The sequence below is a fragment of the Nyctereutes procyonoides genome, unplaced genomic scaffold, assembly GCF_905146905.1.
Source record: "Nyctereutes procyonoides isolate TBG_1078 unplaced genomic scaffold, NYPRO_anot_genome, whole genome shotgun sequence".
Classification (NCBI taxonomy): Eukaryota; Metazoa; Chordata; class Mammalia; order Carnivora; family Canidae; genus Nyctereutes; species Nyctereutes procyonoides.
The window spans coordinates 14,058,378-14,077,591 of record NW_026575025.1 but is presented as its reverse complement, the minus strand read 5'-3'; the positions used below and the strand labels follow the sequence as shown (position 1 = coordinate 14,077,591).

The 19,214-nt window shown below is 59.3% G+C and overlaps 1 protein-coding gene across 4 annotated transcripts in view; it reads left to right on the top strand.

Annotated features, from left to right (window-relative positions):
- Positions 1–17,675, top strand: part of DAGLA (diacylglycerol lipase alpha) — a 61,568-nt gene extending 43,893 nt beyond the window's left edge. For all 4 annotated transcript variants that reach the window (XM_055313214.1, XM_055313222.1, XM_055313204.1 and 1 more), the window contains 14 exons: positions 1,055–1,189; positions 1,731–1,808; positions 3,529–3,653; positions 6,568–6,721; positions 7,123–7,206; positions 7,312–7,389; positions 7,953–8,033; positions 8,805–8,947; positions 9,274–9,342; positions 9,679–9,751; positions 11,029–11,225; positions 12,088–12,217; positions 12,691–12,878; positions 14,212–17,675. In XM_055313214.1, coding sequence (XP_055169189.1) covers positions 1,055–1,189; positions 1,731–1,808; positions 3,529–3,653; positions 6,568–6,721; positions 7,123–7,206; positions 7,312–7,389; positions 7,953–8,033; positions 8,805–8,947; positions 9,274–9,342; positions 9,679–9,751; positions 11,029–11,225; positions 12,088–12,217; positions 12,691–12,878; positions 14,212–15,169 — 2,493 coding nt within the window. In that variant the 3' untranslated portion in view covers positions 15,170–17,675. The remainder of the gene's footprint in view (positions 1–1,054; positions 1,190–1,730; positions 1,809–3,528; positions 3,654–6,567; positions 6,722–7,122; positions 7,207–7,311; positions 7,390–7,952; positions 8,034–8,804; positions 8,948–9,273; positions 9,343–9,678; positions 9,752–11,028; positions 11,226–12,087; positions 12,218–12,690; positions 12,879–14,211) is intronic.
- The last annotated feature ends 1,539 nt before the right edge of the window (positions 17,676–19,214 follow it).

Genomic DNA, 19,214 nt, shown 5'->3' with positions numbered 1-19,214 from the left:
TTTGAATTGAGTGCCAGCATGAAGAATCAGGGCATTCATATACAGATTCATTTTTCCGGATCTGGCAGTGTGGGCCCCTTGTGGGGCAGTCAGCCGGAGTGAGTAGTAGCTAGCTCCATTTGGCCTCATTAGGCCTTTGAGTTTGCAACCCCTGATTTTTCTTCTCTTACAAGTGCCAGGCACTCAAGAGCGAAACCCAGCAAGAGAACCACTTGCCATGAGTTTACTCCCATCACAGCCTCCCCTGACAGGTTAGGGAAGAGGCTCCAGACTTGCACTTGGACTCAGGTGGGAAGGATGCTGAGCACATGGACGGGCCTGGCTGCCTCTGCCTGTGTGCCTCCTGCATCCTGCCCTGGGCTCAGGCTGGCCCGAGGACCAGGCTTATGGGGAAGCCAGAGGGGCCACTGACCCAGCTTCACAGCCTCTTCCAGTTACATCATGAGGGTCCCTGAGCCTGTAGCTATGGGGAGCTGGGGGAGAGGGCCTGACACCTGGAGGCTCAGCCCTCAGGAGGCCTTTTAAGGTCACAGCCAGTGGGAGGTGGGAAGAAACTCAGCGTGGGGAGGCAGCAGCCAGGAGCTCAGTTTCAGCTTCTCTGCTAGAGAGAAAGGCGGAGGAGAAACAAGCCAGGCCGAGCAGGCCTTGATTCCTAGTGGCTTGGGAAAGAACAGGAAATGGCTCACGTTGGCATCTGTGCGTGGTAGGAAGTGATGGTGAGTGCTGTAGGAGCTCTGAGGACAGAAGAGGGCTGGGAGGTGGAGGACGGACAAGGTTGGTGGCTGTCCCAGACAGCTCTGGCCAGGTCTGCGGAGGCCAGGAGCCCAGGAGCCCAGGCTAGGGCCCTCGGGGTTACGGCTGTGGAAGGCCATGTGGGGTTGGGCCTGGCTTGTGCCGTGCAGGTGCCAGGGGCAAACTGGCACTGGGCCCACGGCAGACCCCCAGTATGGAGGGATTCACGCCCCATCTCTCACCCTCTTTCCGCTCCTCTGTCCCTGCTTCCCACCCCCCCATCCCGCCACACCCCCCCCCCCCCCCGCCCCGGACCTCACAGGACGCCTACTCAGAAATCGCCTACCTCTTTGCCGAGTTTTTCCGAGATCTTGACATCGTGCCATCCGACATCATCGCAGGCCTGGTGCTGCTCCGGCAGCGGCAGCGGGCCAAGCGCAATGCCGTGCTGGACGAGGTGAGCACCCACCCTCCTCCAGGCCTCTCCCCACTGCCCTGCTGCCACTGCTCCTGCTCCTCAGGGTCCCTCAGGTTGCCCCCTGATGTCAGCTCCCCTTCCTCTCTCCCCGGCTCATCCCCTCAGCAACCACTCCTGGCCTTGGCTTGAGTGACTTCCCTCTGCTGGGCCAGTCACAGGAAGCTTCTAACCACAGGGCCCTCCTGAATGATGCTCAGTGCTTCGCCCTTCTGCACCTGCCTCCACCCCCACCCCAACACCCCAATCCTAGCTGAGGTCTCCTGGCATGCCCTACAAACCATGTGACCTTCAGCCTGGTCAGAAATGCCCCAGAAGCAGGGGAGGGGGGGAATTGATGCTTATGGTGGAAGGGGAGCAACTGGAAATGTGAGGAGACCTCAGATTTGGGAAGAACTAGAAACCACACCCTCCTTTGGGTGTTCAGGCCCTTGGGAAGCAGGCAGAGCCTGGGGGGCCTGGAGCACCTTTCCCAGCCACGCACCTGGACCCGGAGCAGCCACCTCCACGCATGGTTTTACAGGCGAACAACGACATTTTGACCTTCCTGTCTGGGATGCCAGTGACCAGAAACACCAAGTATCTCGACCTCAAGAACTCGGTTAGTCAAAACAGCCCGGGGCCCCTCTCCCTGTGCTGGGGTGGCCTGAGGAGAACACCTGCCCAATCCCCTGACAGTGCAGGCTACATCTGCTCCTCCGTGAAGCCTCCTGCAGCTCTCCATGGAGCCTGTCTCCTCAGTTCACACCCCTTCCCCCTGAGGACTGCCCCCATCACGTGGCTTCCATGGTCAGAGCCCTGGAATTGGCTTCCCCACATTCAGCATGTTTGGTTCTGGCCCCTTGAGACTCTAAAGTGCCTCAAAGGGGTGAGCAGCTTATAGGGTTGCTGCTGCTGTCATCCTAAAGGGCAGCATGACATAACTCATTGGCTTCGAGCTCGTCTGAGCAATGGAACCTCTTCTCAGGCATCTGTACTAGAAACCCAGTGTTTCCCACAGAAAGGTGGGGCCGGTCTTCTGGCCCAGGGAGGGCACTGTGTGGCCTGGGCTGAGACTGGCCAGCGGCCTTAGGAGCAAACTGATTCAGGGATGCATCAGCTCCGCCACCGTCACTGTGACCTTGAGCAAGTCCTCCATCCCCTCTGAGCCCATTCCTGCATGGGTCATGGTGCTGGGCACACCTTCCACCCAGAGCTCTAGTGGGGAGGACCTGAGCCATTCTGAGTCTACTATCTCCATCGGGACTTAATAGGAAGGATTCCTCCCTTGCATCCAAATCTCCTAGAAAAGCCTCCAGTCTCTGCCTGTTCCCACCACCCAAGGCAGGTGTGTGTACCCCCGCTGCAGATGGCCCAGTCCAGCTCTCGTGGGTCACCCTGGGCTCTCTCCCCACCTGAAGGGGGAGGGGCCGGAGGCGGGCCTCAGAGCCCTGAGGTGCTGGAGTCCCTGCCTGCCACTTGGGCAGATGGGCCAGCACCCCACCCTCCAGCCGGAGCAGCTCCGACCTGCAGGGAGGATAATTGCCTTCTCCAGCTTGTTCCTAAAGAGCAGACAGAGCTGGCCTGGGGAAGCTTCCAGCCCTCTGGGCCCTTATTAAGGTGCTACTTATTGCACTTCAGAAGATGACTAATCACCTGTTTTAACTTTTACAAGGTGACTAATCCCCCCTAAGTGCAGGAGCCCTCCAGTGCCTGGCACGCCCAGGACACCTGTGCCTCCTGCCTCCTTTGGGCTGATGACAGGAGCCAACGGCCTCAGACACTGGGTTTCAAACTGGCGCCTTTCTCGGCAGAGATCCCAGTCTGCTCCAGATGTCCCTGGGGAACCAAATGAATCTCCCCAGCTTTGCAGACAAAGAACCTGCAGGCTGAGATAGGGTTGATGACTTATCCCATCACCCAGTGTCTACAGGGTCAGATATCCCCCAGCTGGAGGGCCCAGGGCCTCTCAAGGCTAAACTTCCCTTGCCAGGCTTGATTGTGGAGGAGGGGTGATTACCACTCACCCCTTCTCTAGAAAACAGGCAAGGAAATTGATCCAGTGCTCCGAGTGTTTTTCTGTCCCCAAATCATTAATTCTGAGGTTGGAGCATCAGTACAGGTCCCAGGAGGCTTCGTGCTCTGGTTGCATGGAGATAATTAGGGAAATGCAATTATCATCTGGAGGAGCAGCCCTTCCTCCAAAGCAGGAGCAGGGTCAGGCCTGCAGTCCTTGGGGAGGCTAGAAGGGCCACTCCCTCCTCCACCCAGGGGAGCCTTTCGGCCTACAGGCCGTAGGCAGGAAGGGCAAGAGGTGACCGCCTTTGCCTCCTTTCTTCCAGCAAGAGATGCTCCGCTATAAAGAGGTCTGCTACTACATGCTCTTTGCCCTGGCCGCTTATGGGTGGCCCATGTACCTGATGCGGAAGCCTGCCTGTGGCCTCTGTCAGCTGGCACGGTCCTGCTCGTGAGTACCCCTGTCCCATCCTTCCAGCTGGCCAGCATGTGTAGAGGAGCAGAGGTCCTGAGGCTGGGCCAGCCTGTGTGAGAGTCTCCCTAGACAGACTGTGCCTGCCCCCACCTCCCCTGTGGTCTGAGGCCTGCATTGCTTCTCTTCCCCTCCACCTCTGGGCCTCGACCTTTCTAGTTCTGCATTCTCCTTAGGTGGGGAAGAGCTCAGGCTTTGGGATCACACAGTATTTGGCTTGAATCCAGATTTTGTCACTTACCACCTTGGGCAAGTCACCCTACCTCTGCAAGGCTCAGTTTCTTGATCTGTAAAATGGGGCTGGCAATACATACCTCCTGGAGTTGTTTTAAGAGGATTCCATGAGAGTCACCCAGCCTCTGGCTCTGCTAGTTCCCTCCTGTCCCTATCGGCCCCACTCAGCCACTCCCCTCTACCTACATCCTTCTTTCTGCTGTTCCTGACCTGTGCTCTGCCTTTCCCAGTCCATGGAGGCCTCTAGAGGGCATCGAGAAGGCCCTTTAGTGAAAGACTTTGAAGCTCTTCACAGGAAATTGGCAAGGCACCTGCCCCAGACCTGCCCACAAGCCCCATCTCTGGGGGCCGGGTGGACCCTCTGCTTTCCTAAGTGGGCCAGAGAAGGGCACAGTTCCAGGAGGGGAACTGGGCTTGGCGTCTCCACTCTCAGCCCAGCCCAGCCCAGACAGAAGGAAGGCTCCCTGGCTTCCTGGTCTAGAAAGGGTGGCACCCCATCTGTGACACCCCTGCTGCCATTGGGGCAGCCACACCCTTCCTGCAGTGCTCTTCATTTCTGTGGAGAGCTGGGTGGCTCTTGGGACATTGTTCTTCCCATCCCCCAGTGACTCACAGAGTGAGTGGACCACCCTCCCCATGCCTTTCCACAGCTGGCATTCCTCCCAGTGTCCTTGGGCATCCCTGCCACTGCTGAGGAGCTTCTCAAAGTGAACACCAGACCAGGAGTCTGGAGACCTGGGCTCTGATAGGCCCTGCTCCGTTACCACTGGGACGGTGGGGACAACATCTATGCAGGCAGTGTCTGTCCCGCCGGCCTGTGTGGTATTTCAGAAGCCAGGGAATGGCTGGTAAGCTGGGCACTCAAGGTGATCTGCAGACAGGAGGGATGCTGCTGTCCGTCAGCTTCTCAGGGCTTTGAGGAGAAAGAAGACCATCCTCAAGTCCTGGTGTCTGTCCCTGAAGACACCAGTGGTGGCCACATACCAACTGAGGCTGGGGAGAGGAGGCAGCTGCCTGAGAAAAGGAGTTGCTCCCAGACCTAGGCCAGCCCCCACTTGGCCCAAGTCTGTGGGAGCACCATCAGTGTGTGTTGAAGTGGTCACCCACCCCAGGCCCGGTAGCTTCCAGGGGCTGGAGTTTTCTCAGTGAGGCCTCTCTTTTTTGGGGAGTATGTAACAGTCCCTTAGGTACTGCTTGGGTGAGGACAAAGTTCTCAGCATCACCAAAACTCAGGATTCTTAATAAAAATCTCCGCTGTCCTCTCAAGACAGCGGCCTGCAAGGCCTCTTGCTCTGGCTCCAGGGCCCGATCTGCTGGGTGCTGACTCCCCCTGGTGGCCTGAAGAGCAGCTGCACCCCAGCAGGGTGCCCCCTCCAATGCTCAGCTGTTCATTTGGAGGATACCTACTATGTGCCTGGGGCTGGGGCTATAGCTATAAACCAAGCAGAGCAAACCCTGTCCCGTGGAGCCATTGCCTGGTGGGGAGGTATGGACAGTACACAGACAAGGACACATAGCCGGTAGGAACCATGGACGCTTTGGGGAAAAACAAGCCGGGTGTGTTGTCAGGCTGGGGAACTCTGGCAGGGTGCTGGCTGTGCTAGAGAAGGTATCCAGGTGGACCTCACTACAACGTTTGGGCAGAGGCCCAAAGGAAGGGAGAAGTCCTGCCATGCAGTCTGGCCGAGGCATCCAAGGGCTGGTAGGAGAGCCAATGTGGCTGGAGGGAAGTCGGGGTCAGTGAGCCAGAGCACTGGGGCCAGAGGGAGAAGTGCCATTGCCCCTTGCAAGGACTCCAGCTTTTACAATGGTTGAGAAGGGCATCACTGTCGGGTTTTGAGTGAAGTGACATGGCTTGACTTTCATCTCAGAGGGTGACTCCAGCTGCCAATTGAGAATGTCAAGGGCAGGACACCTGGGTGGCTCAGTGGCTGAACATCTGCCTTCAGCTCAGGGCATGATCCTGGTCCTGGGATCGAGTCCCACATCAGGCTCCCTGCAAGGAGCCTGCTTCTCTCTCTATCTGCCTCTTTCTTTGTGTCCCTCATGAATAAATAAATAAATAAAATCTTAAAAAAGAGAGAGAAAGAGAATGCTGAGGGCAAGAGTAGATGAGGGAGACCAGCCAGGAGGTCACCACAGCACTCCAAGGCAGAGATAATGGTGGAAGGGGTGGGCATGAGGGAAAGTGGTTGGAGTCTGTTCTGAATTTGAAGGCAGAATGAGCTGGTGACAGGCTGTGGGATGGGAGGTGGGACGAGAACCTGAAGCCAGCTCCAAGTACAGGGCTAGGCAATGAGCAGCCAGGCATGGAGGGCTCAGGGAGCATGCGGGGGGCGGGGGGCTGGTGGGGACTGGGACCTGGAAAGATGACATGGGGGTATCTGGAGGCTGGGAGCAGTGCAGGTGGTTCTGTAGCTCAGAGGCGGTGCTTAATGCCAGAGACAGTGTCACTGTGGCCAGGGATGAGCCGGGGAGGCCACCAGTGAAGGAAGAGCAATCCAGGGGTGAGGTGGGGAGAGGGAGAGGCCCACCAGGTCCCCTGCTGCCAGGAGGCCAAGTAGAGTGAGGACTGTGGGACTCCTCGAGGGAGGTTCGAGAGAGGCTGGTGGGGACAGTTGCCCCCGGGGCCTCTGAGCCCCCTGCCACCCCTTGCCAGGTGCTGCCTGTGTCCCGCGCGGCCCCGCTTTGCCCCAGGAGTCACCATCGAGGAGGACAACTGCTGTGGCTGCAATGCCATTGCCATCCGGCGTCATTTCCTGGATGAGAACATGACTGCGGTGGACATAGTATACACCTCCTGCCATGATGCGGTGAGGGGCCACACGTCCTCCCCAGCCTTTGTCCTCTGTGGCCACAGGGGCAGGTGGGGCTGGGGCCTGGCCCCCCTCCCTTCCCCACAGCCTGGCCTGCTCCCTCTCTGGGGCTAGGAAGTGATCCCGGACCCTACACCCAGCCCCAGGGCTTCTCAGCCCAGCCTTCTAGGGGATGGGATGGAGGGACTAAGCAGTGAAGCACTGGGGGGGGGGGGGGTGCGGTCTCTGTAGACTCTGCAGGCAGGACAGCAGCCATCAGGTGGGAGGGGGGCTGAGAATTCAGGGTCGGCTGTGTGCCAGGTGGGGAGGGATTCCTTGGCCAGGAGACCTGCTTAGGTCACTGCCCAAGCCTGGCCCCATCCCAGGGCCATTTGGCTCACAAGCCACCCTCATCCTAGGTCTATGAGACCCCCTTCTATGTGGCAGTGGACCATGACAAGAAGAAGGTGGTGATCAGTATCCGGGGAACCCTTTCCCCAAAGGTATGCTGCCCATGGCTCCCAGCCCACCCCTCCCAGTGCCCAAGGGGTGTGCCTCTCCCTTTCTGTCCTCCTCACGGCACCCCTCACCTGTCCTCTCTCCACAAGGATGCCTTGACAGACCTGACTGGTGATGCCGAGCGCCTCCCTGTGGAGGGGCACCATGGGACCTGGCTGGGACACAAGGTACTCCTCCTTCTGAGCCCCTGAAGCCCCTTGCCTTCTCTCCTCCCCTGCCAGCACTCAGACCCATCCTGTTGTTGGGATGGGGGTTCCCCCGGGAGAGATGGATCAGAGGAGTCTGGATTCATCTAGAAGGTCCACTGTGCCCCCCCCCCCCAGTCCTGCCCAGCCCAGATCCTGTCCCAGAGGAGCCTGAAGAGGCAGCTGGGAAGAGACTGACTTATGCTACACACACAACTCTTTTGAGCCTCAGCTTTATCACCTGTGAAATGGAAATGATGTGGTAAAGTGTCCACCAGCCCCCACAGCCAGGTTGTTAGGAGGGCCAAAGGGGAAACAGTTGGGACAGGATTGGTGAGTCTCCAGTCGCTGGTTTTGCTGGTCTCTAAAAGACCTCCCTCCCAGGGCACCTGGTGGCGCATTCATTGAAGCGTCTGATTCTTGGTTTCGGCTCAGGTCATGAGCTAAGGGTCATGAGACCCAGCCCTGTGTCAGTCTCCTCGCTCAGCACAGAATCTGCTTAAGACTCTCTCTCTCCCTCCCTCTGCCCTCCCCCTGACGCCCAGGGAATGGTCCTCTCGGCTGAGTACATCAAGAAGAAGCTGGAGCAGGAGATGGTCCTGTCCCAGGCCTTTGGGCGAGACCTGGTGAGGCATTTTCCCTGCCAGGGAGCCCTGGCCATGCCAGCTCTGCCTCCCGTAAGGCAACACTGGGGGGCAGGGTGCCTACAAGGTGGAGCTTCCCCCACCCCCTCTGACCCCTTCCTCTTTTGTACAAGCATTCCTTGGGCTCCCCTGTCCAGCCCCACCTGGTTATGAGCACCTACTCCATGCCAGAACTGGAACAAAAATGGTTCTGGCCAGGGGCTTCAAAATACCTAGCAGGCAACAAAGAAAAGTAATTACAGAACCCACAGGAAGGGTGTTGGTTTGGTGGGGGCAATTTGGATCCTACCCACCACCTGCTCCCTGGGCAGGCAATCCCCAAGGTGCTGCCAACTGCCCTTCCCAAAGCCAAGTAGTCCCTGGCCTCAGGAGGCCCCAGTCTGGTTGTTGGGGCACAGAAATTGGGGCATGCGAGCAAATGATTGTAATAGAAGAAACTCTCCCTAGAGTGTACATTTATCACAGTGAAGCGTAATCGCCATACGTGAAGGTCTTCCACCAGTGTAGATGCTGCGAGCCTCTCCTGGAAAATCTGAAAGTGCTTCTCCAGGGTGATCCTCTGAACAAGATTTGGAAGGATGAGTAGGAGTCTGTTAGAAGGGTCTCCCCAAGAAGTTACTCCTGTGAGTCTAGGTTGGCTCTCCCTCTGCCCCGGCAGCCACACAGCACAGTGTCAGGACTCTGGAAAGAACCTGACTGCTGTCAGCCCTCCACTCAGCGAGGCAGGGCTCTCAGCCTTCTCTTGGTTTTCAGGGCCGAGGAACCAAACACTACGGCCTGATTGTGGTGGGCCACTCCCTGGGTGCAGGCACCGCTGCTATCCTCTCCTTCTTGCTGCGCCCCCAGTATCCTACCCTCAAGTGCTTTGCGTACTCCCCGCCAGGGGGCCTGCTGAGGTGAGTAGCCTGGGGCCTGAGAGTTGGCTTGGGTAACAGGAGGGGCAAAAGACTTGGGAGCTGGCCTGGGCAGTCTGGCTTCTGGTCTGGGGGCCTGGGAATGACCTGGTAAGTGGAGGGAGGGGTGCTCTGTCAAATGCCAGGCTGACTCCAGATCTACACCCAGTAAAACCTCACTGGTAGGAAAGGTGCAACAGGGAACAGGCAGCCCAGCCTGGCAGCTGTGAGCTCCCCAGAGGGCCTTGAATCAAAACACTCACTACAGGAGTGCTGGAGCAGGGCCCCGTCACCACCCCTGCCTGAGCACCCCCTGGCTTCCTTTGCAGTGAGGACGCCATGGAGTACTCCAAGGAATTTGTGACGGCTGTGGTTCTGGGCAAAGATCTTGTCCCCAGGCGAGTCGCAAGTCACAAGTGGCTCCCTCACACCATGTCCTGGCCAGCTGTTCCTCCTTCCTCAGGGCCTCTTCCTCGGATTCCCATCTCCCAGGGGGATCCCAGAGCCTCCAGAGCAAGAGGACAGGTGGCCCCACCCTGCTTGACCTCCCTTCCCTGGCTAGGTCCTGCTAAGCTGCAGACTCACCCCTACCCGCCCCTCCTACCCTGTGACCCTGGTGGCATGGTCTTCTCGATTCTATGGCTGCCGTGTGCCTGCCCCTCTGCCCCCACGCCCCATACCTCTCCTGGTCCCTGGCTGGGCCAGGTTGATACCCAGCTTGCTTCCTTCCCCAGGATCGGCCTCTCCCAGCTGGAAGGCTTCCGCAGACAGCTCCTGGACGTCCTCCAGCGAAGCACCAAGCCCAAAGTGAGCCCCTGCCCCTCTGTCCTGCTTGGGCATGCTGGGCCTTGGGCACCTCATCTGTCTCATGCCTTGCCTATCCCTTGGCACAAAGCACAAGAGGGCCCAGCCATGAGAGGCCAGGCTGGGTGTGGCTGGTGTCCCAGGAACCCCAAGCCATCAAATTCCCAACACCTCCAGGTTCATCTCACCTCCCCCACCGACCTGTCCTTGTACAGAGGGGGAAACCGAGGCCCAGAGTGGGCAAGGGACTTGCTTTTACTCACACACACTGTCAGGACTGGGACCAAGGGCTCCTGAGTCTTGGCCCCATCACCTAGAGCTGCCTAAAGTCAGGGAAAAGCAGGCCCGAGGCTCGGTGCTTCAAGCTTATGACAGCAAGTCCTCTGCTGAGCCCACTGCAGTTCCCCAGACTCCACAAGCCTGGATGCTCCCACTGGAGGGGGTCTGGGTGCAGTTTGTTGTGATGTTCCACTGTGGCTAAGGAGAGGCTCAGCCATGCCTCAACCCTTATCAGGTCTCCGAGGACACAGGGGCCTCTTCCTGTGGCAAGCTGACCTCAGTGTGCCAGGCAGGCAAGGGTTCTGTGGCCAGGGGCCCCAAGGCAGGCGGGAAGGGACTAACTTGGACCAGCGTGTCCTCTGTGAGCCCCAGGCTGGGCCCTGCCCCATTAACCGTCATCTCTGCCCAGTTTGGACTATTCCTAGTCTTGGTGCCCATGACCTTCCAGCAGGCAGGGCCACGGGCCAGGCACCAGTTGGCAGGGCGGGCAGGGCAACAAAGCCTTAGGGGGCCAGGCCTGCCTGCAGGAATCTGGTTCCGGAAGGTAGAACTGCTCCTATCAGCCCCAGGCCTGTGCGCTCGTCAGGCCCAGGAGGCCAGGGGGCTGGGAGCCAACCCAGACGTGGCCAGGCCTCATAGGTACAGCTGGACTAAACTTCGGGCTCTGCTCTGTCTCCAGCGAAATGACCTAGAACAAATCCTTTCCCTTTGCTGGGCTGTTTCCCCATCCTCCAGATAAGGCCTTGACTGGTCTTCCAGCCCTGTTCTAGCCCTAAAATTCAACACTGTCATGTCACCTGTCCTTGGCATCTTTTCAGCCATCATGGCCACCATATGCCTTAGCCAGTGCCTCTTCAGGGGGCACTGTTCTTCCCATGTCCCACAGCCATCCCAGCTCCCACCTGTTACCTCCGAACCCCCTTCTGAGGACCCTTCTGCCACTGCCCACCCAGCCAGCCCTGCTCAGCTCTGTCCTCATCTCCCCACCTTGCCCTGCACAGTGGCGAATTATTGTGGGGGCCACCAAATGTATCCCCAAGTCGGAGCTGCCCGAGGAGGTTGAGGTGGCCACCCTCTCTAGTACACGGCTCTGGACCCACCCCAGCGACCTGACCATCGCCCTGTCAGCCAGCACCCCTCTCTACCCACCCGGCCGCATCATTCACGTGGTCCATAACCACCCAGCAGAGCAGTGCTGGTAGGTGCTGCATGCGATCCTGGGCAGCTGGGGTGTAGGGGATGGGGCTGTTGTCCTGCTTTGTCTCTCCCTGGGACTGGGGGCAGAGGCTGGGAGATGATGGCCTAGGACGCGGGGACGGGGGTGTCTCCTTTGGGCCTGGAAATGAAATAAAAGACCAGTCCAGAGCAGGACCCCAGGCTCTTCTCTTGACAGCCCCAGCCTTTGTCCCCAATGTCAGGCCTTCCCTGGTGTCCCCACTTATGGTCCATTTCAAAGCAGATGCCCTGGAGGGGTCACCCTGAGACCTCAGTGGTCACTTGGCATCCCCTCTGGGATTAGTTGGCAGCGGGGGTGGGGGGAGGGTGGTAGGAGAGAGATGTGGGCCAGTAGTACATAGGCCTCTCCCACTTCATACTCTTTCAGAGGGTGGGGCTTGGACCCTCTGGCCCAGTGACAGAAGGCTTGTGGGCCGGGCCTCTCCCAGGCACAGGCAGGTGTAGGGTGTGTAGGGACTATGGCTGAGGCTCATTTGACATAAATGTTCCTGGGCAGCCCAGGTGGCTCAGCGGTTTAGCGCCACCTTCAGCTGAGGGCGTGATCCTGAAGACCCCAGATCGAGTCCCACATCGGGCTCCCTGTATGGAGCCTGCTTCTCCCTCTGCCTGTGTCTCTGCCTCTCTCTCTCTCTCTCTCTCTCTCTATCTCTATCTCTATCTCTATCTCTATCTCTATGGGTCTCTCACTAATAAATAAATAAAATCTTAAAAAAAAAAAGTTCCTGGCTCCCGTGGGGGTAGGGGTAAGGGCTCAGGGTGAGGCAGGAGCAGGGAGCCCAGGGACCACCCACCCTCAGCTTCCCTCCGGTCCCTCTGCCCTCCAGCTGCTGTGAGCAGGAGGAGCCCACATACTTCGCCATCTGGGGCGACAACAAGGCCTTCAATGAAGTGATCATCTCGCCGGCCATGCTGCATGAGCACCTCCCCTATGTGGTCATGGAGGGGCTCAACAAGGTGAGCCCCTGGGCAGCCTGGGCACTGACGCCTCATTAGAACCCTGCAGCGCTCTGCTGGCCGGACCTCCATCCACGTGTGACAGGCAAGGGTGCGGACGCTCCGGGAAATGGTCAGAACTTGTGTTCTGGTCCCCACACCCCTGCTGTCCATACCACCAGGTGGGCCCCACGGTGGGGAGGGGTCTGTCTGGGAGACCTGGCCCTTGACAGATGCACAGCCAAGCAGGGGCATCCACAGACATCACCTGGCTGCAGAAAGCCTGGCTGTAGGGAAGAAGGCCAACTCGGCCCATCTGTGGGCCAGGCATGATTACAGGGCCAGTCGCAGGCCTTCCTGGTGGAGCAGGGACCTGGGCTCCACAGCAGGCATGGGGCTCAGCCCACCACATGCGAGTCTGGCCTGTTGCCCTGCCCCCACATGTGATTGTCACCCCTCCACCACCACCACCAGCTTGCCCGACCTGTCCCCAGGTGCTGGAGAACTACAACAAGGGGAAGACAGCCCTGCTTTCTGCTGCTAAGGTCATGGTGAGCCCCACTGAGGTGGACCTGACTCCTGAGCTCATCTTCCAACAGCAGCCGCTGCCAACAGGGCCTCCCTTGCCCACCGGCCTAGCCCTGGAGCTTCCCACCACAGACCACCGAAATAGCAGCGTCAGGTGAGCCCTGTTGCACAGCCCCACCCTGTGTGTTCCAAGCTTGAATGCTCTTTGTACACATATACATGCACGTGCTAGCCCCACTGGTGTTCGCATAGCTCTGCACTCCTGTGCAGGAGGACTTGACGGTGCCCCTCTGCTTGCAATCGCCGGGTCTGCTCCCATTGCCCACAGCTTGCCTTCACTGAAGCCCACGTGGGATAGTGGCCTTCTAGGGATGCACAGACCTGGAACCACAAGCACATAGGTTCCCTCATGGCCATGTAACCCCAAACAGGTGGATGCCCGTGTGCTTATATACACACACACATGTGTATTTGTAGTGACACTTACACATGCACATACATATGTGTTCATAAACGGTAGCTCTCAGCGCAGAGAGCCCCACGCAGGCATGCTCCTGGGTAGGACATCCAGCAAGTCAGAGGCTGAGACACACACACGCCATGCTAGGATGGCGGCCATGCACTGGAGTGCAGGAGTGCACCTGTACCCACACGGAGCCACACAGACACATATTTGGGCCACCTGACATACCGACGCCTGGTTTGCACACTACACATGACACAGAGCCATGCGCCCTTGCTCCCAGACCCACACACATTCCCTATTCACACACACTCTTACTGGGGTTATCTCTTAAAGGGTGGCTCTTGGGGGGTGGGAATCTTCCTACTTCTCTGGGGCCCTTCCAGCCCAGGTCACAGATTTGGCCAGGAGACTGCTCCAAAGGGTGGTCGCCAGATCCAGGCTCTTGGTGGGGACACCTGGACATCTCTCCTTGCCGTTTGTGCATTTCCAGCGCATGCCCACAGGAGGGAACCAGTGTGCACCGGCAGTAATTGTTGCATTCCTCCCCACACACACTTCCCATTTCCCTGTTCTTCCAGCGGGGGTTCTAACCCATGGCCCAGGTGGGAGGGACTGCAGTGTGAGGAAGAAAGCCAGCTCAGCCCCCAGAGAGGCACCAAGGGGTGCTGGCCCTGAGAGAACCAGTGGGGGCAGCTCTGGGCAGTGGTCACTCCCATTCCCCTCTCCCCTCCCCCATCACCTCCTGAGTGACCTGGGGCAGCCGCTGTCTCTGGGCTCCAGGCTCCTTAGGCCTTCAGTGCCCCCACCCACAGCATCAGCCCTTTTGCCTTCTGTCCTGGGTTCTTGCCAGTTGCTTTTTAAAAATAAGGGTCTCTGCCCAACACTCTTGAATGACCGCTAAGTTAACTCTCCCCTCCTCCCATCCCCAAGCTCCCTGCAGCCCAGGAGGGGGAGGGGGGCCTGTGTCTCTGCCTTTCCTGAGTCTCCCTCCGCTCACACACCTCCTCCCCACCCCCCATAGGAGCAAGTCCCAGTCTGAGATGAGCCTGGAGGGCTTTTCGGAGGGGCGGCTGCTGTCCCCAGTGGTGGCGGCAGCAGTGACCCGCCAGGACCCCGTGGAGCTGCTGCTACTGTCTACCCAGGAGCGGCTGGCAGCGGAGCTGCAGGCCCGGCGGGCACCCCTGGCCACCATGGAGAGCCTGTCAGACACAGAGTCCCTGTACAGCTTCGACTCCCGCCGCTCCTCAGGCTTCCGCAGCATCCGCGGCTCACCTAGCCTCCATGCTGTGCTGGAGCGCGACGAGGGCCACCTCTTCTACATCGACCCCACCATCCCTGAGGAGAACCCGTCCCTGAGCTCGCGCACGGAGCTGCTGGCGGCCGACAGCCTGTCCAAGCACTCACAGGACACGCAACCCCTGGAGGCAGCCCTGGGCAGCGGCGGCGTCACCCCCCAGCGGCCCCCCAGCGTGGTGGCCAATGACCAGGAGGAGGAGGGGGGCGGGGGCGGTGGGGTGGCCCCCGGGGGAGAGCTGGCACTGCACAACGGGCGCCTGGGGGACTCGCCCAGCCCTCAGGTGCTAGAGTTCGCCGAGTTCATCGACAGCCTCTTCAACCTAGACAGTAAGAGCAGTTCCTTGCAGGACCTCTACTGCATGGTGGTGCCCGAGAGCCCCACCAGCGACTATGCTGAGGGCCCCAAGTCCCCCAGCCAGCAAGAGATCCTGCTCCGTGCCCAGTTTGAGCCCAACCTGGTGCCCAAGCCCCCGAGGCTCTTCGCTGGCTCAGCTGACCCCTCCTCGGGCATCTCACTCTCTCCCTCCTTCCCACTCAGCTCCTCGGGTGAGCTCATGGACCTGACACCCACAGGTCTCAGCAGCCAGGAGTGCCTGGCAGTGGACAAGATCCGGACTTCCACCCCCACCGGCCACGGGCCCAGCCCCGCCAAGCCAGATGACCTGGTTATCTCAGCACGCTAGCACCCCAGGAGTGGCTGCCGGCCGAGGCCCAGGCCAGAGCAGGTGGCCCCTCAGGCTCCTGGTGGCTGCCCCCAGGGCCAGGCTGCTTTGTGGAGAGGCCCCTAGGAGCCAGTTTAGCCTCAGGCATGGGGCACTGCTACTGAGCTGGGGGTCCGCATCCCTACCTCAGCTTAGGACCACCAGGTGGCCCGGATCTAGGTCCTCCAGATTGGGGAGAAGGTGAAGCAGGGAGAAGCCTGGGGCAGCCTGCCAAGTGGGCAGGGCAGCACTGGCCCCTCAGCCTGACTACTCCACAGGATGGCCAATGGGCATGCTGACTCCCCATCACTGCCCTCTGCTGCTCTCACAGGGCCGAGATGGAGAGCAGCCCTCTCCCCACATCTTCACATTTGTGGCCCAGGCTGGCATCTGCCCTGGCCACCTCTCCTAGATCTGGTGCCTGCTGGCCAGCCCCCTGGGATAACCCCACACCAAGGTGGCCCGCAGTGCTGTGTATGTTTACAGATGCTGCTGGGCTGGGCTCAGGATGTATCCTGGGCTTGCAAGCCCCCTCCTGCTACCCCCTCATCCCAGCCTCTTCCTGTGTTTTGAGCAGGGAGGGGAAGCAGCCTGACTGCACAGAGCCCAAGGCAGCCACGGGGCCTGGAGGAGGGTGAGGTCAAGACTACCCCTCCTCTGCTTGGTGCCCGTCATGTCGATCCTCCTGGCAGCAGGTCCTGGGCACCCTGGCTTGCCCCATCTGCCTGTTACTTCCTAGCTTGCCTTCTATCCTCCAGGGGTCCTGGCCACTCAAAGGGTGGAAGGCACAGGTGTGACCACTCCTGGCTGCAGAGTGAGTGCCCTGGGAAGAAGGAGGGCACCCAAATCCCCCTTCCTCTGAGGGCCCCATGTAACCCCTTTATATCACCCCTCTTCCCGCACCCAAGCAGCCTCAGGCCCTGGGATCTAAAACCACACATGCCTCAGCTCCTCCTCACTGGCCTGAGCTCTCTCCTGGTGGTAGGGCTTTCTTCCCTCCCACCCTTGAGGTCCTGTTGGCAGGAAATGGGGCCAAGAGTGGGGAGTTGTGGGACTTGGCCAAAGGGGGAGCAGGAGGGCCAGAGTCTCTGGGGCTTTCCCGGTTTAGCCGGAAGCCTCCACAGCCCCTGCTTGAGGGGGGTTCCTTCCCTGCTAGTTTGGGGGGGGGGGTAAGGGGAGTTGGAGAGTGGCCTGTCCCCAGAAGCTGTGGGTAGAAGGTTGTGCATGTGTGGGGCATGTCTGTGCATGTGCATGAGTGTGCGCCACTCCTGAGGAAGGGGCTGCTGGGGGCATCCACCCACTGCACCCCACCTGCCCTGCCTGCTTGCTACCCCTCCCCAGCCCACCAAGAAAATAAACTAGGATGGGGGCCTGTGCACAGGGGGCCATAGGATGAGCTCAGTTTCAGACATCGCCATCCCCCTTCTCCTACTTGTGGCTCTGACCCCGGGTTTGGAAAACGTGTGTGCTCAGGCACTAACTGCCCGCTTGTGCCTTCGTCTCCTCGGAGGCATACTCCCACATGCTGGCCCCTCCACGGCTTCTCCGGGGTGCCCCCCAATCTCATGAACACTGGTGTCTTGGCCTGTCCTGACCACCCCCATCCCTGTCCCACACAGCTGGGACTGGCTTGGATGCTGCTCTGGGACCCCTGCCCGCCCTGACAGATGGAGGCAGAGACCTGGGGTCTGGGCCTCCCTCTCTGACACCCACCCCTCACGAGACTCTAGGACGCCCCTGCTGAGGGGCCTGCTGCTGGCAGAGCCTGGGCCCAGCAGAAGATGGAATCAGTGGCTCTCAGAGTTAAAAAAAAAAAAATCATAAATCAGAGTAAGGTTCCAACAAGCACCTCAGCCAATTATAGGGAGAGACTCAGTGTCTGGCCTTTTAATTCCTCTTCTGCCAGGGTGGGCCCTGGCACCTCTAAGGGGGTGTGGTACCCACCCACGCCCAGAACTGAGCCATCAGGGACAGACTCCCCACCGCCAGGGCTGCAGCCACCCAGGGTTACAGACTTGGGGCTGAGGCAGGCTCGGACTCAGCCCTGGATGCCCCAGGGTCAGCCCATCCCAAACCCACCCCCTGCCCGCCACACTCCTGATGATAGGCTTACCCACCCCTCTCCTTCCCCACACCACACTTGGGGGAGTCTGAGCCACCCCCCTCAGCCCAGCAAGGCTCAGACCCACGCCCACTCTATCCCCCAGACTGCAGCACAAACTTCCCCAGCCGTGAGCTGGTCTGTTCTCCTAAGGGGCCTGGGTGACCTCTATATGCAATCGGTGGTGAGCAGCTGGGCCGCACAGACACTCAGGCACTGTACGTGCCATTCCCCTATGACTTTTTGTACTTACTGTATGAAAGATCCAAACTAATATTGCTGTAAAAAGGAGAGACTAATTAATATAGCCTATTCTATAAATATATCTGTATATAAAGGTTTCTGTATATTGTATAGAGCTGTGTATAAACTGGATGTAGGAACGTGCTGGCTGCCTTGAGTAACTTCTCTTCCTGGCAGGTGGGGATGGGCTGGGGGGCTTCCTGCTGATGTCAGTGGTGGGTAGGGACCTTGAGACTGGCTCTCACTGCTGTCAAGCCCTGATCTAGGACCACACTTCGAGTCACAGTGAGGGACCAGAAGACCCTCAAAGCCCCACACGAATGGGGGGGGCAGTCCCTTGTTGAGCTCTGCTCATGTGAAAGATGACCCAGGGCATCCATGTTCAGGACCTCATCAGGGCCTTGAAAGATGGGACTCGTCAGCCCTTCTCCTTCCTGAGGGGGTCTGGGGCGCAGAGAGGGTAAGTAAGCTTCCCAAGACCACAGAGCTAGCATGTGGGGTCCTGGGCTGGTCTGATGGTTCCCACCCCTTAACCCCAAGACGGAACTAGAGCAGAGGGGGAAGGACTCCACTAAAACCCCCCAGCAGGGTAACACTGAAATGCAAGGGCCACTGGAAACCTTTGCTGAGTGCTTCTTTAGGAGGGTGCAAAATAGCTGGCCGGTCCCACCCGAGGGCTCCAGGGCTCTGGAACAGCCAGGCCTGGGGAGCAGCTTTCAGGGCCAGCAGGCAGCTTGCTGTTGCACCTGCGCCTCCACACAGCAGGTGGCGCTGTTCCCCCAGCCAGCCCAGAGAGATGGTAGAATGGGCACTGACCCAGCTAAACTTTGACCTGACCTTGACCCTCTCCTCTCCCTTCCCCTCCTGAGTCCAGAGTGACCCTACTTGTGAAATTCTAGGGGAAGGTGATAGAACAGTGCCTTGGCTTCACCCCCAGCCTCTTGAACAGAAGAGGCCCAATGATAGCAAGGACCTGTGTAAGGTGACTCAACCTGTGGGGACAGTTGTTGGACCAGAATCCGGGCCTCCTGGCTGAGGACTCTGGCCTCCACCCTCACTTTATGGTTTTGCGAGGTTCTTCCTCAGAAATTCAGTCTCACTGTGTTTGCAAACTATCCTGACCAATTGGTGGAGCAGAAGCAGAAGACCCTGAGGGCCAGAGAAGTTCTGTGACTTGCCCAAGGTCACACAGTCAGGCTGTGTGGGGAAGGGCTGGAGCAACCTGTGCTTCCCATCCCCTTGCAGGCCGGTGGATGGCCCATCCACTTCAGCTGGTGAGGAGGTGGGAGAGAGGTTGTCCTGCAGGGCTTCCCCCACCCGTCTCACCCGAGTCCAGGGAAGCCACACCCCCAGGCTCATTGACACTGGGTTCCCACTCACTACTCCTTGGGCCTACCTCCCTTTCTCTACACAATAGGCAGGTGCCAGGGCTGCATGAGCCCATGGGGGGTCAGGAGCCCTACAGCAGGGTCACCTGCCCATCTGGCTAGCTGGTGAGCCCCACCCTCTCCTGGGCTGGCCTCCAGCCCGGTACTCTGTTCCCCCAGTTACCCTCAGTGCCTGCCTCCCTCTCCCCAGGCACTGTCTCCCGCTGGCCCTGCTGTCACTCATGGGCCAGTACTGAGCACCTGGAACTGTTCTGGAATAGAAGAAAGCAGCGCTCATTGATCACTTCCCTGACAT